Source organism: Callorhinus ursinus, unplaced genomic scaffold, assembly GCF_003265705.2.
Source record: "Callorhinus ursinus isolate GAN/ISIS: 27379988/994484 unplaced genomic scaffold, GSC_fseal_2.0 scaffold95, whole genome shotgun sequence".
NCBI classification, from domain to species: domain Eukaryota; kingdom Metazoa; phylum Chordata; class Mammalia; order Carnivora; family Otariidae; genus Callorhinus; species Callorhinus ursinus.
In genome coordinates this window covers 558124-573721 of record NW_027397157.1, presented here as the reverse complement: position 1 = coordinate 573721, position 15598 = coordinate 558124, and the positions used below count along the sequence as shown (strand labels likewise).

Sequence of the window (15598 nt, the reverse complement as noted above, 5' to 3'; positions counted from 1 at the left end):
CCATCTAGAACCCTCAGTTTGTTTCTCAGAGTCCATAGTCTCTCATGGTTTGTCTTCCCCTCCAATTCTCCCCCTTCATTTTTCCCTTCCTACTATCTTCTTCTTTTTTAAACATATAATGTATTATTTGTTTCAGAGGTCAGGTCTGTGATTCAACAGTCTTACACAATTCACAGAGCTCACCATAGCATATACCCTCCCCAATGTCTATCACCCAGCCACCCCATCCCTCCCAGCCCCCATCACTCCAGCAACCCTCAGTTTGTTTCCTGAGATTAAGAATTCCTCATATCAGTGAGATCATATGATACATGTCTTTCTCTGCTTGACTTATTTTGGTCAGCATAATACCCTCCAGTTCCATCCACGTGGATAAAGAAGATGTGGCGTATATATACAATGGAATATTATGCAGCCATCAAAAGGAATGAAATCTTGCCATTTGCAATGATGTGGATAAAAGTTGGTTCTTTGAAAAAGTAAACAAAATTGATAAACCCTTAGCCAGACTCATCAAGAAATCAAGAGAAAGGACCTAAGTAAATAAAATCAGAAATGAGATAGGACATATAACCACTGACACCACAGAAATACAAAGGATTATAAGAGGACACTATGAAAAATTATAGGCCAAAAAAATTGAATAACCTAGAAGAAATGGATAAATTCCTAGAAACATGCATTCTTCCAAAACTGAGCCAGGCAGAAATAGAAAATCTGAGCAGACAGATTACAAATAATAAAATTGAATCAGTAATAAAAAAACTACCAAAACATGACGGTCCAGGACTAGATAGATTCACTGGTGAATTCTACTAAATATTTAAAGAAGATTTAATGCCTATTCTCTTCAAACTATTCCAAAAAGAGAAGAGTAAGATAAGCTTCCAAATGCATTCTACAAGGCCAGCATTACCTTGACAAAGACACCACAAAAACCACAGAAAACTACAGGTCAATATTCCTGATAAACATGCATGCAAAAATCCCCACCAAAATATTAGCAAAACAAATACAACAATTTACTAAAAGGATCATTCAACAGAATCAAGTGGGATTTATTCTGGGGATGCCAGTATGGTCCAATATTTGCAAATCAATGCGATATACCACAACAACAAAGTGAAGGATAAAAGTCATATGACCATCTCAGTAGATGCAGAATGAGCACTTGACAAAGTACATCCATTCATAATAAAATCTCTCAAGAAAGTGGAGATAGAAGAAACATACCTCAACATAATAAAGACCATGTTTGAAAAACCCACAGCTACCATCATACTCAATAGGGAAAAACTAAAATCTTTTCCTCTCAGATAAGGAACAAGACAAGGATGTCCCTTCTCACCACTTTTCAACATAGTACTGAAAGTGCTAGCCACAGAAATCAGACAAGCTAAAAAAAATAATAACAGGCATATATATTTGTAAAGAAGTAAACTGCCACTATTTGCAGACAATAGGATGTTACACATAGAAAACCCACCAAAGACACCACCAAAAAATTATGAGAAATAATATATGAATTCAGTAAGGTTGCAGGATACAGAATTAATACCCATAAATTGGTAGGAATTCTATACACTAACAACGAAGTAGCAGAAATAGAAATTAAGAAAACAACACTATTTACAATTGCAACCAAAAGAATAAAATATCTAGGAATAAACTTACCAAAGAAGCAAAAGACTTGTACTCTAAAACCTATAAAACACTGATGAAAGAAACTGAAGATGACACAAAGAAATGGAGATATTCCATGCTCATGGATTAGAAGAATTAATATTGTTAAAATATCCATATTCCCAAAGCAATCTACAGATTCAATACAATCATTCTCAAAATACCAACAGCATTTTTACAAAACTAGAACAAATAATACTAAAATTTGTATGGAACCACAAAAGGCCCTGAATAGACAAAGCAATCTTTAAAAAGAAAAACAAACCTGGAGGTATCACAATTACAGATTTCAAGATATACTACAAAGCTGCAGTAATAAAAAACAGTGTGGTATTGGCACAAAAATAGATCAAAAGAACAGAATAGAGAGCCCAGAAATAGACCCACAATTACATGGTCAATAAATCCATGACAAAGGAGGTAAAAATATACAATGGGAAAAAGACAGTCTCTTCAATAAATGGTGCTAGGAAAGCTGGTCAGCTGCATGCAAAAGAATGAAATTAGACCACCTTTTAACACCATACATAAAAATAAACTCAAAATGGATTAAGGACCTAAATGTGAGGCTTGAAACCATAAAAATTATAGAAAATAATACAGGCAGTAACTTGTTTCACATTGGCAATAGCAATGTTTTTTCTAGATATGTCTCCTAAGGCAAAGGAAACAAAAGGAAATATAAATATCATCAAAATAAAAAGCAAAATAAGTCAAGAAAACAAAATGGCAACCTACTGAATGGGAGAAGATATTTGTAAATGATATATTCAATAAGAGGTTAATATCCAAAATATATAAAGAACTTATATAACAATGACGAATCATCATCATTATCTTTATCATCATCATCTGATCAAAAAGTGTGCAGAGGACATAAATAGACATTTTTTTCCAAAGAAGATATACAGATGGCCAAACAACACATAAAATGATGCACAACATCACTAATCATCAGGGAAATGCAAATCAAAACCACAATGAGATATCACCTTACACCTGACAGAATGGCTAAAATAAAAAAGACAAGAAATAAATGTTGGCAAGGATGTGGATAAAGGGGAACTTGTGCACTCTTGGTGGGAATGTAAATTGGTGCAGCCACTATGGAAAATAGTATGGAGATTCCTCAAAAAACGAAAAAAATAGAACTACTATATAATCCAGCTATTTCACTTCTGGGTATTAAAAAAAAAAAAAACTACCGGGGCACCTGGGTGGCTCAGTTGGTTAAGCGACTGCCTTCAGCTCAGGTCATGATCCCAGGGTCCTGGGATCAAGCCCCGCATCGGGCTCCCTGCTCGGCGGGAAGCCTGATTCTCCCTCTCCCACTCCCCCTGCTTGTGTTCCCTCTCTCTTTGTCTCTCTCTCTCTCTCTCTCTGTCAATTAAATAAATAAAATCTTAAGAAAAAAAACAAAAAGAAAAAAAAAACTACCTCGAAAATATCTGCACTCTCATGTTCATTAAAGCATTGTTTAAAATAGTCAAGATATGGAAACAACCTGTGTCCTTCAATGGATGAGTGGTGTGTATCAGTACTTATTCTTTTTCACACTTAATTAGTATTTTGTGGTATGAATATACCAGAGTTTATCCCATCACCTGTTGGTGAACATCTGGGCTATTTCCAGTTTTTGACTATTCCAAATAAAGCTGCTAGGAACATTCATGTATATTTCTTTGTAGGAACATGTTTTGTCGCTTGTCTAGACTTAAGAAAGTGATAAAGAAATTGTTAGTAATACAGAGTAATCCTAAAAGGATTATCTAAAACCATTCTCTACTGTGAATTGTGCAAGACTGTTGAATTACAGATCTGTACCTCAGAAACAAATAATGCAATATATGTTAAGAAAAAAAAAAAAGAAGATAGCAGGAGGGGAAGAATGAAGGGGGGGAATTGGAGGGGGAGATGAACCATGAGAGACGATGGACTCTGAAAAACAAACTGAGGGTTCTAGAGGGGAGGGGGGTGGGAGGATGGGTTAGCCTGGTGATGGGTATTAAAGAGGGCACGTTCTGTATGGAGCACTGGGTGTTATGCACAAACAATGAATCATGGAACACTACATCAAAAACTAATGATGTAATGTATGGTGATTAACATAACAATAAAAATTAAAAAAAATAAAACCATTCTCTAGGGGCGCCTGGGTAGCTCAGTCAGTTAAGCATCTGCCTTTGGCTCAGGTCATTGATCCCGGGGTCCTGGGATCAAGCTGCAAGTCGGGCTCCTTGTTTAGCGAGAGGTCCGCTTCTCCCTCTCCCTCTGCCTGCTGCTCCCCCTGCCTGTGCTTTCTCTCTCTCTCTCTCTGTCAAATAAATGAATAAATTCTTTAAAAAAACAAAACCATTCTCTTGTGAATGGCATAAAACACTGAGAAACTCATGAAGTTCTTTTTATTTTGATAGTCTTCAATCTACTGTACTATGCCCTTTAGATACAAATGTGAGCTGGTCATCTCTACTAGTAGGGTGTAGTACCATGGGAATGACTTTGAATATGTCCAGAGGCAAGACAATACAGTAGTAAACAGATGCAAATGGTAGATAGGAGTTTGCACATGCACATGAGTCATAATTTAGAAAAGCCTGGATTGATTTCATTTCAGGTTATTTACTTAATCAATGCAGAGATCCCTCACATACCTTTTGGGAGAGGAGTTGTCCACACCCTTGCACACATTGAGTCTTACTATCTGACGCAAAAGCTAATCAAAGTATTGCATACTCTCTCTTCAGAGTACTCTCTTCAGAGTATTGCATATGATGGTTAGTTTTCCTGTTTTAGCCATTGACAAAAGAATATTCAGGATATTTATCCAGCATTTGCATAAAAAACTAGACCTCTGAAATATCTGTCTCTTGCATTTATTTAACAAGAACATGTCTGATGGGAGAGTGAAAATATTTCCAGAAGAAATTGCTATGTTTCATTGTATAGTGCCAAAAGGAAAGGGCAGAATCTGTCATTGTTGATAGACCACCTCAAGGAGGTCCCTTTTTGCACATTACTATAATTATCTTTTTTCATTAAAATCAAACCAGACCTTAGCACCCACATGCTAGGAATTACTAAAAGGTATTTTATTTGGTATATACTTCAACATAGCCCAAAAGAATAACAACCAGAATTTATGTGTATAAATGTGTATAAATGTATATACTGGTAGTTTTAGGAACTGGGATTATTTAAAATTATGTTTATCACTGTCTTTGGATTTTCTGCCATCTGGTTTGATGTCCCTTAATACCTTCAATTTCATGGAAATGAAGAGCAGTAAGGCATAGAAAAGACCCTGTGTTCAGGTTTAGAGAACACAGCGCCTGCTTGGATAAATCACACCTACTTTAGAATCCAGGAAATATTTATAGAGCATTGATAGAGAAGGCTATTACCACATAGGGGCTCATAAATTTAAAAAGGACATGAAATTGGCAGAGCCAAAATTAACATTTATCTATCCTATTATCCAATTCAGATTATGCTTCAAATTTAGGCTTCTTGAAGACCAAGCCTCAGAAGGAAAACACCACCATGCTAAATTTGGATGGGATTTTTGTGAGTTTTGTTGTTTTCTTGTTGTTTTGTTTTTGTGTGGGTTTTTTTTTTTTTTTTTTTTGGGTAGGACTTTTGAATTCACCAACTACTTTTGTAAACACTGTCTTATCTGAGCTTCCCGAATATTACCATCCTTATTACATGTACAAAAGTTAGTTTATAAAAAGTTAAGTAATCTGCCCAGGGCCAGATAATCGGCTTTTTCATGATAGATCCAAAACCAGGATCCAAATCTCCTGTGCGCATTCCACTCTACAGATTATCTTTCATTTTTACATAAACTTATATTACAGAGCATATGTTCAAAGCAACAATGAATAACCTTGTTTCAGGTCTGTGTTAGACATCTATGACAGACTATTGATACCAAAGGCTTTGATATAATTGAATGATCCCAAAGGTCCACAGCATGTCATTTTGCTGAGATATAAATTTGCACTATAGAAAGATCAATATACAAGTCACTTATTATGGTTAAGCCCAGTCTATCATCCCGCATCTACATGTCTGTGAGGTTCTTTTAATTTCCACTTTGTCTTAATGTAGAACCTAGTTCCCATTAAAAGTGTTTCTTCATGAAAATAGTCCTCAAAGAAAGCCATCTGCTAGTTATGGTGATTAAATAGAAAGCGGTCCCAGAAAATAATGGTTCTTAGAACATGGAAGTTTTAGATTAGTTTAAGAATAAAATAGAAAATTTGTCTACAGCTCAAAGTGATTATGAGAACAAATTCACCATGTACTCTACAAGGAAAAATATTTTTGAAATTTCTTTATCTGGTGCTTCAATGAGGGCAAAAAATGCATGTTATAGAGAAAATTATAGGCTACATTATGATTTATGAATGGGGATTCTTTTGTCAGAATTGTCTAGACTGCTCTTTACACTATTCTTCCCTTATTAATCTACTTTACAAGAAGAAATTAAATCAATGTCAGCAAAAAATAATTGCTTATATATTTGATGATAAATTTATAATTAAAACAAAGTTTTTAGCTATAATCAAAGATGAATAATAAAAAATGCTGCAGTATTGCCTAGAATTGTTTAAATACTATAAATAACTCCAAGAATATAAAAGGTGTGTTTAGACTGTTTTCCTTGCATGTACTTTTTATAAATATTTTTTTAAAGACTATTTGTCAGAGAGAGACAGAGCACAAGCAGGGGGAACAGCCGGCAGAAGATAGAAGCAGGCTCCCTGCTGAGCAAGGAGCCTGACGTGGGACTCAGGACCCTGGGATCATGACCTGAACTGAAGGCAGATGCTCAACCAACTGAGCCACCCAGGCACCCTATAAATGCTTTTTAATTAAAAATTCTTCCTTTGATTTACATTATCCAATTTTTCTTAGAATAATAATCATCAGAATAAACAAATTTCCCCTATGCAATCTTAATAATTATGGATAGTCTATTATTATTTTCTCACCAATAATAATTAACTTATACTTTTGATTAATGTTAACTTCAAAGGGAAGTCCAAGTAATCAGTAATTAATACTCAAAAAAGAAAAATAAAGGAAAATTGTTTCTATTTGATTTCTTCCTGTTAGTTCCTAGAAGGGAGGCAGTAAAAATAAGCAGTTCTAAAAACTGATTAATTTTTTTTACTTTTTCATTTTTGATAACATCTTAATTTTTAAACTCCCCAGAAGCTCTTGTGACTAATTTTTTTCTTATGTGCAGTGATAAGATAATTGGAAGAAGAGTTGAAAATGGGTCACCTCTGAGCTTTCCTTTGGATGTTAAACAGTCCTTTTCTGTCTCCCAGTGATAACCAGGAGCCATTTGTTCAATTATTTTTCTCTGTCATCCTCAGGTAAGCCTCTGAACATCCCTTGCAAAGCATTCTTTGGATTCAGTGGAGAGTCCGGGCCAATGATCTACTGGATGAAAGGGGAGAAGTTTATTGAAGAACTGGCAGGGCACATTAGAGAAGGTGAAATAAGGTACAGAACTTGAATTGGTTATTTTTCTTTGCTCTCTTTTCAGTTAAGCAATGGAACATCCTAGAAGAGCTTCCGCCTGGGATTTTAATTGCAACTCCAAATCATTCCATTGTCTAAAAGCTGATCTGGTGGAGAGAGTGAGGCTGACTTCCCTAAGAAATGTAAATGTGTAAGCGCCTAATAAGGAGGTTTTCTCAGGTTCTAAAAATATACCATGGAGTGTAATGACCCCCTCAAAGCTGCTTAAGCAAATTCCTTTGAGTTTCCAAAGCTTAGGCCACTGTTACTCCATCCCGCCATAGCAAATATCCAAACTTTGTAGGTGACTCCTGAGACCACTGGGCAAATGCTTATTTACTCCCTAGGAACAGACAACTTTCATATGTCATAGGTGTAAAGCCACAGTGACAGTAGTAGGCTACTACTTGCCAAAATAACTGTTGACTCTTATTTTTCCCAGTACCCACTGCTCATCCTGAAAGTGAGTTTCAAGTTAGCACCACCCTATACATCTTTTCACTCTCCTGTCACAGATACATTCGTGGTTCATAGACATCTATTCTATTGGTTTTCTAATCCTATTTAATACAATGTCATTTGTACAAATAAAGAATAAGTAATTTTTCCTACCTCAACCAGACTATGGGATTGCCCTTTGGTTTCAGAGGTGGTGATATATAGTGTACATTTTTCATTCCAGTAGGAGTTGGGACCCCTCTTCTTCCACCCCCATTAAGAATCTTTTAGTGGAAGCCAGTCCAATATTTCAGTGCAACTATGTTAAAATGCATTCTGTCACTTTTTTATTAAATATATAGCAGTGCAAAAGAAACAAGTACACTTTATATTATTTTCTATGATTAAATATAACTTATTATAACTACCATGACAGTTTTTCCTCATGTGTCCATCCAGTAACTCCACTCCAGAGGATCATAATTTTGAGGATCCACGAACCCTCTGAGAGCCTATGCATAATATTGACTATATGAGCTTATTTCCAGGAAAAAGTACATGAAAGGTATCTGAGTTAGTCATTTGTCATTGGGGAAATGCAAATTAAAACCCTGTGATAACACTTTATACTCACTAGGCTGGCTATAATCAGAAAGATTATAACAAGTGTAGGCTTGGATGTGGGGAAATTGGAATCCTCATACACTGCTGGTGGGAGTGTAAAATGGTGCAGCCACTTTGGATAACAGTCTGGCAGTTCCTCAAATCATTAAGTGTATAGTTATCAGCAATTCCCCTCCTAGATATATAACCAAGAAAAATCAAAACATACACCCACACAAAAACTTGTACTTGTTCATTGCAGCATTATTCATAATAGACAAAATGTAGAAATAACCTAAATGTCTATCAACTGATGAATGGATAAATAAAATGTGGTATATTCATACAATGAAATCTTATTCAGCCATAAAAAAGAATGAATAATGTACTGATATGCACTACAACATGCATGAACCTCGAAAACATACTCTGTGAAAGAAGCCAGTGGGCGGGAAAAAAACCTACATATTATATGCTTTCATTTATATGAAATGTCTAGAATAGGCAAATCTATAAAGACAGAAAGTAGATTAGTGGTTGCTTAGGCCTGGGGGGATGGAGGGATAGGGGTAAATACTTAAAGTATATGGGTGATTTTTGGGGGGGTGAGGTGGAAACAATATAACATAAAATGCACTGTTTTAAAGTGTACAATTTAATGACACTTAGTTCATTCACAATGTTGTGCAACCACAACCACTATCTAGTTCCAGAAAATTTTCATCACCCCAAAACCCTGTACCCATTAAGCAGTCTGAAGCTTCATTTTGAGGTGATGAAAATGTTACAAAATTGACTGTGGCAATGATTGCACATATCCAAGAATATACTAAAAAACAGTGAATTGTACATTTTAAATGGATGAATTATATTGTATGTAAATTATATCTCAATAAAGCTGTTCAAAAAAACTTCCAATCAATTGCCTGGCTCACAACAGATGTTCAGAAAAATAATATACTATTTATAAATAATTCTTAGCTCTTAATTCCCATTTTAAGTTTCCTAATTACTAACACTTTATTAGCAAATTTCAAGTTAAGGCTTATGAAATTAATGCAACTGAATTTCCTTTAAGTTATTTTAGAAGATACATGTTTAGAATTATTCTCAATATATTTTCCTATAAAACACTTTAAGGATTACTCTTAATTTTTCAAAAAAAGAAACTGATCACCAAAGGACAAGTGGTAGGTACAATGGTACACGGTAGCAAAATGTCCACTACCAAAAAGCTCAGAACTATGTTTAATGATCAAGGGTAGTAGTTATATGAACCTAAGATAATTATCTCTCTTGTGCATGACTGGATTGTTCTAAATAAACAGATTTAGTGGAGGTATAATTGATATAGAGTAAACAGCACACAATTTAAACCATACAATTTGTAAGGGCTGATATGTGTATACACCTATGGAACTATCACCATAATCAAAATAATTAACATATAAATCGCCCACAAGTTTCTCTTTTGTAATCCCTCCTGCCCTACTTCCACAACATTGATCTGTCACTATAAATCGGTTTGCATTTTCTAAAATTGTATATAAATATAATAATGCAGTACATTTTTTTAATCTGGATTATTTCAGTTAACACAATTATTTTGAGACTCATCCATCTTGTTAAATGTAGCAACAGTTCATTCTTTTTAGTGCTGAGTAGTATTCCATTATATGGATACAAACAGTCTGATCACTTCTTAAAGGATATTTGGGTTGTTTGCAGTTTATGGGCTATTTCAGAAAAAACTGCTATGAACATTCATTTATGCATCTTTACATGACCATATATTTCCTTTTTTTTTTCTTGAGTAAATACCAAGACATGGAATGGTTGAATTATATAGTAAGTGTACATTTAAGTTTATTAGTTCATTTTTTAGCTCTGTTTTAAAAGCAATTTTTAGAATAACTTTAGATTTACAGAAAAATTGTGAAGATAAGGTCTTAGTCTGCTTGGGCTGCTAACACAAAAATTCCATAGCCTAGGTGACTTAAACAACAAATATTTATTTCTTATGGTTCTGGAGACTAGAAAGTTCAAGATAAGTCACCAGCAGATTTAACGTCTAATAAGAGCCTACTTCCTCATTCAAAGATGGTCATCTTCTCGCTATACCCTCACATGTCCTTGCATGATGGAAAAGGTGAGAAAACTCTCCAGAGTTTCTTTTGTAAGGGCACTAATCCCATTCATTAGGGCTCCTCTCTCATGACCTAATCATCTCCCCCAAAGCCCCGCCTTTTAATACTATCACATTAAAATTTAAAATTTCAATATATGAATGTTTGTTTTGGAGGGAGCTACAAACATTGAGTCCATAGCAGATAGTATAGTGCCTACATACCCCATACCCAGTTTTCCCTGTTTTTAATATCTTAAGTTGCTATTACAATTAATGAGCCAAAAGTAATATATTATCATTAACTGAAGTCTATATTTTATTCAGATTTCATTAGCTTTTACCTACTATTCTTTTTTCCTCCAGGATTATTTAACTTTTTAAGAATCTGCCAAACTATATTCTGAAGTGGTTATACCATTTTACAAAAAGAAAAGTTAGGCACCACTGCTGCTAACAGCAAATGGTTAGAATCGTGAGAGACAAAGCATACATATATGCAACAGTTCAGTCTAGTCCAAGCTACTTTATTAGATACATATGAGCCAACATTTAGTACCATAGGAAGTCAACATTTCAGGACTTGCAAAATGCCATTGTTTATTTGATTTTGTTACATCCTTTTTCTCCACTCTCCCCAAACCTTCCCCTAAAAAAGGATACATGTCTATATTTGCAGTGGAGGAAAGTAACATGGAACTTGTTTTGAAAATTTTACAAAACCCTTCTAGCTAACTAGAGATACCTTCAGGGAAGTGTAAACAAAGAGGCAGGGTTTTCTAGCCAAGATAAACACACAGTCAGCAATTTTGTAGTATTAATTATATGATCTTGATCTATTTGAGAGCTTGTGTGGGTGCAGGAATTCTTTCAAGATATGGCCATTTATGTTAACACAGGAGTTACTTACTAGATTCTGTCTTCTAGCCTTCACAGCCAATGTCCTTGAAAGAAAGTATATAGGATTTTTACACAGCATGGAAGATTGGAACAAATCTGGTAGTTTATTTAAAAAATACTAATCAGGGCGCCTGGGTGGCTCAGTTGGTTAAGCGACTGCCTTCGGCTCAGGTCATGATCCTGGAGTCCTGGGATCGAGTCCCACATCGGGCTCCCTGCTCAGCAGGGAGTCTGCTTCTCCCTCTGACCCTCTTCCCTCTCGTGCTCTCTATCTCTCATTCTCTCTCAAATAAATAAATAAAATCTTAAAAAATAATAAAAAATAAAATAAAAAATAAAAAATACTAATCATACCATTAGTTCAACCAAGAGAAGATCTGCATTCTTTCATAGCCCACACATTTTCTCCAAAGAGAACAGTTCTGATGGTAGAATTCTGAAGATGTAAATTGAGGATTCCTCTGGAAAGCATTTCTGGAAACAAAATTTCCTTCTGGATGCATGGTTCTCCCTCAGGGTATTGTATTTGTTTCATATTTTAATTGAACCATAGCTCTTTTGTTGTGCATGCATGTCAGAAGTGCACTGCCCCATAGATCTAAGAAGTGGGGATGTAAATAAATTGCTCCCAAACAGTTGACTTGTGGAGAACCTGCCACAGAAGCACTGTATCTGGCAGGAGGACTGGCCAACTGCCTAGGTTCTCAATTTCCTGGGCAGCGGCTTGATCCTAGACGTATGTGTTGTAACTTTATTTTTCTCTTACTATTGCCCCTGAGGAATAGAGAACTTTGTGGGGGGCGGGGAACTACCTAGGGAAAAACCTTGGATATTTACCCAAGGCTTGCTGAAATAATGTCACTCAGACTACAGTAAATGCAACTTCTGTACAAAGCAGTCCCCTGGCAGCTTGACTAGTATTATTGATCAAATCCTGAGGAAGGTTTTGGAGTTATCATTTGTTTGCTATCTGGGTTACTTTTTTTTTCTCTCTGGGTTACTTTGACCACAGTGGCTCCTTGCATCTCCTGACTTGCAACCTGTTGTCAAAGCACTCAGACTGCACTCTGGGCATACAGATTCTCCTTTATATCCTTTTAGCAGAAATTGGCATAGCCCTCCCAATTCTCTGATGTTGCTAAGAGACTGAGCCTTAAGGAAATCTGAACCCAAATGTAGTATCCATTCACAACTCCCACCCTATCTCATACAACTGCATCCCAGATTTTCCAGTGACCCCAGAAGATGTCATCTGTAGGGATTTTAAAGGAATTTGGTGTGTGCCGTAGCATAAGCTGCAATTGTGCAAATATGGTTATTGTCTTCTATCAGTTTAAAGTCATTTCAACAAGCTGCTCTCTATAAGCTCTACCATGTCTTTTCAGAGAAGTCAAATAATCATTGGGAAGAGACCCACTGGAAATCATCATTAGGAAAGGACATCCTAATTTCTGTCCCTCTATTAAAGCTCAATGGGAAGAATTTGCAAACTGGCATAAAAGAGTTCATGAAAAGGAGTAGTAGTCTTTGGGTGTAAGCATTCTCAAAAGACCAATCCAGTTCCATGTCTTTACAGAACTTACTTTTAATTAATATTACCAGAGTCTTGAGAATTAAAAAAATAAAATAATTTGCTACTGTATTCCGCAGTGCTAGTAAAAAATGTCAGAGAAATTGAACTCATCCTATTAAACAACAACAATAAAAATAGTTTCTAAGCTTGCCTGCAGAATTATTAATTGCATCTGATTGTAAAAGGAGACTGCATGAATTCCGATGCAATTTCTTTGCCCAATGGAGAGTAATTTTTTATTATAAATCTCACTTTACAAATCTTCCTATCAATATCTGTTTTTCCCCTTAGGCAATACCACAAAAAGTTTACCAAATCTTTTATAATTCTTGAGCTGAAAAACATATTCAATTTATCTTAAGGTTTTTCAAACAAGCTTCTTAAAATGCAAATAATTGTATTTAGTTTCAATTCCTGAAAGGCTACAAGTTGTATACGGGCTTTGTTTGGTTTTAGTTTCCTTTTCTTCACTCCTACTTCCACCACTTTCTGGCCTTCTGATTCCATCTGTTCACCTTAACATCCTTTCCTTGAATGAGTAAAATGCTCTTAACAAAGAAGGGAATGTGGTACAGGTACAAAAAGATTTTATTCTTGAAATAAAGCAAGCCTATATTAAAGATGCAAAGTAACCTTTTAATAACTAATCCATTAAAAAAATACAGAGCTGTGAATATGTAGTTTGTCCCCCAAGTATAAACTACTGAAGTCCCAGGCAGCCCAAGGCAAAATATGTGCTCTGTTTTGACAACCTCCCACCATACTTTTTCAGGGCTTTGAAGCACCCCATCTGCTCTGGCCTTCCTCAAATTGAGCTCACACACACACAAACACACACACACACACACACACACACACACACACACACACATCTCTCCTTTTCCTCCATTCTCAGCTCATCTCATTGGAAGAAGGAACACCGATCCATCACTTTGCCTTTGATTTAAATGTTTCAAATCTTATGACTTATATGTGAATGTAGATTTTGTAAGTCATGAAGAGGCTTCAGTGGAAAAGTAAACTTCATAAGCAGCATAGTTTTACCTAGGAGCAGTCTTAATTGCCAGTTATCTGAAGGATGAATTTTAGAGGAGTGATGACTCTACTCTTCACAGTTGTAGTTCCACAGTGGATCTTAGCATTGACCTATGCATAAAATATTTAAAGCCTACCTAACATATTTGTTATATCTCTTCTTTTATTGAGCAGACTCTAGATGTCCAGTATCAAATATAATATCATATTATAAGCTACTCTAGACAAGAATCTATAATTAGCAAATAATAATTAATAATAAATCCTCTTCGTTTTTTTTACTACACAGTAAATTACAAAAGCATTTTGGCATCCTTAATAACATTGGGATTTTCGTGATAGTCATCTGATATAAAGAGTACCGATGTGGTCCATATACACAATGGAATATTACTCAGCCATCAGAAAGGATGAATAACCAACTTTTACATCCACATGGATGGGACTGGAGGAGATTATGCTAAGTGAAATAAGTCAAGCAGAGAAAGTCAATTATCATACGGTTTCACTTATTTGTGGAACATAAGGAATAGCATGGAGGACATTAGGAGAAGGAAGGGAAAAACGAAAGGGGGTGGAAATTGGAGGGGAAGATGAACCACGAGAGACTATGGACTCTGAGAAACAAACTGAGGGTTCTAGAGGGGAGGGGGGGAGGGGAATGGGTTAGCCCACTGATGGGTATTAAGGAGGGCATGTACTGCATGGAGCACTGGGTGTTAAAGGAAAACAATGAATCGTGGATCACTACATCAAAAACTAATGATGTATTTTATGGTGACTAACATAACATAATAAAATAAAATTTAAAAATAAATAAATAAATAAGTGGGAAAAAAGAGTATCAGTTTATTTTACAGAATAAAAAAAAATGGTTTAGAGATTGAGGAAGAGCTGTCCCTGGGCAGTTTGTTCACTGTTCCAGTGGAGCTAGACTGAATTCATCAAAACACAACAGCAAGAATCTTCAGTTGCCTGGAATGGTTTGTTGTACACCACATTTAGGATGTAGAGTCAAAACTGGCCCGGGACTGAAAGAGTGAAAATCAGTCTGAACTGAGAATAAGCAGTCCTGCTATTAATCAGCCTGGGAGGACAGACAGATAAAGCCAGCTGCAAAGTTAACAGAAAACACTTTTTCTCCCAAGGTCATGCAGCAATTGTAAAATGCCATAACGACCCCCACCTCTTTTGAGTGACTACTGCTTTCTTACCAGTGATGCCCCATACCTATTTTCTATTTTCATATATTACTGGGAATACCCAATTGCTAAGCCATCCTTGCCTCATGACAGTTCTCAACCCCTAGTCAATCCTCCCTTCTCCCAATCCTACCTTAAAAATCCCAACCAATCCAGAATTTATCAGGGCTTTCCTAGACTCGACTCAGAATCATTCAGTGGAAATCCAAACATTACAAAAGATGCTTTCTTCCTACCTTCAACTGAGGAATGATCCACAGTTATTCTGAAGTATCCCACCCACAATGCATTCAGTCAATAAATCTGATTTTGTCAGACTATAGGTTTGATCCTGGTCACAATCAGGTTTTAATAGGTACTTTAAAAATGACATTAAAAGAAAGAATTTAAGAGGTTTTTAAAAACATATTCCTGTTCTTGATATTCTCAATCATCATTCCTGGACAATGATTACTCATAATAATAACCCAGAGACTGTGCAAGATACCTAGACATCATAAGAGG

At 35.7% G+C, this 15598-nt stretch overlaps 1 protein-coding gene across 1 annotated transcript in view; it reads left to right on the top strand.

Annotated features, from left to right (window-relative positions):
• IL1RAPL2 (interleukin 1 receptor accessory protein like 2) overlaps nucleotides 1–15598 on the top strand; it is a 638741-nt gene that overhangs the window by 578930 nt on the left and 44213 nt on the right. Inside the window, exon 6 of the mRNA XM_073888769.1 lies at nucleotides 7071–7200. Within this exon, the coding sequence (XP_073744870.1) occupies nucleotides 7071–7200 (130 nt within the window). The remainder of the gene's footprint in view (nucleotides 1–7070; nucleotides 7201–15598) is intronic.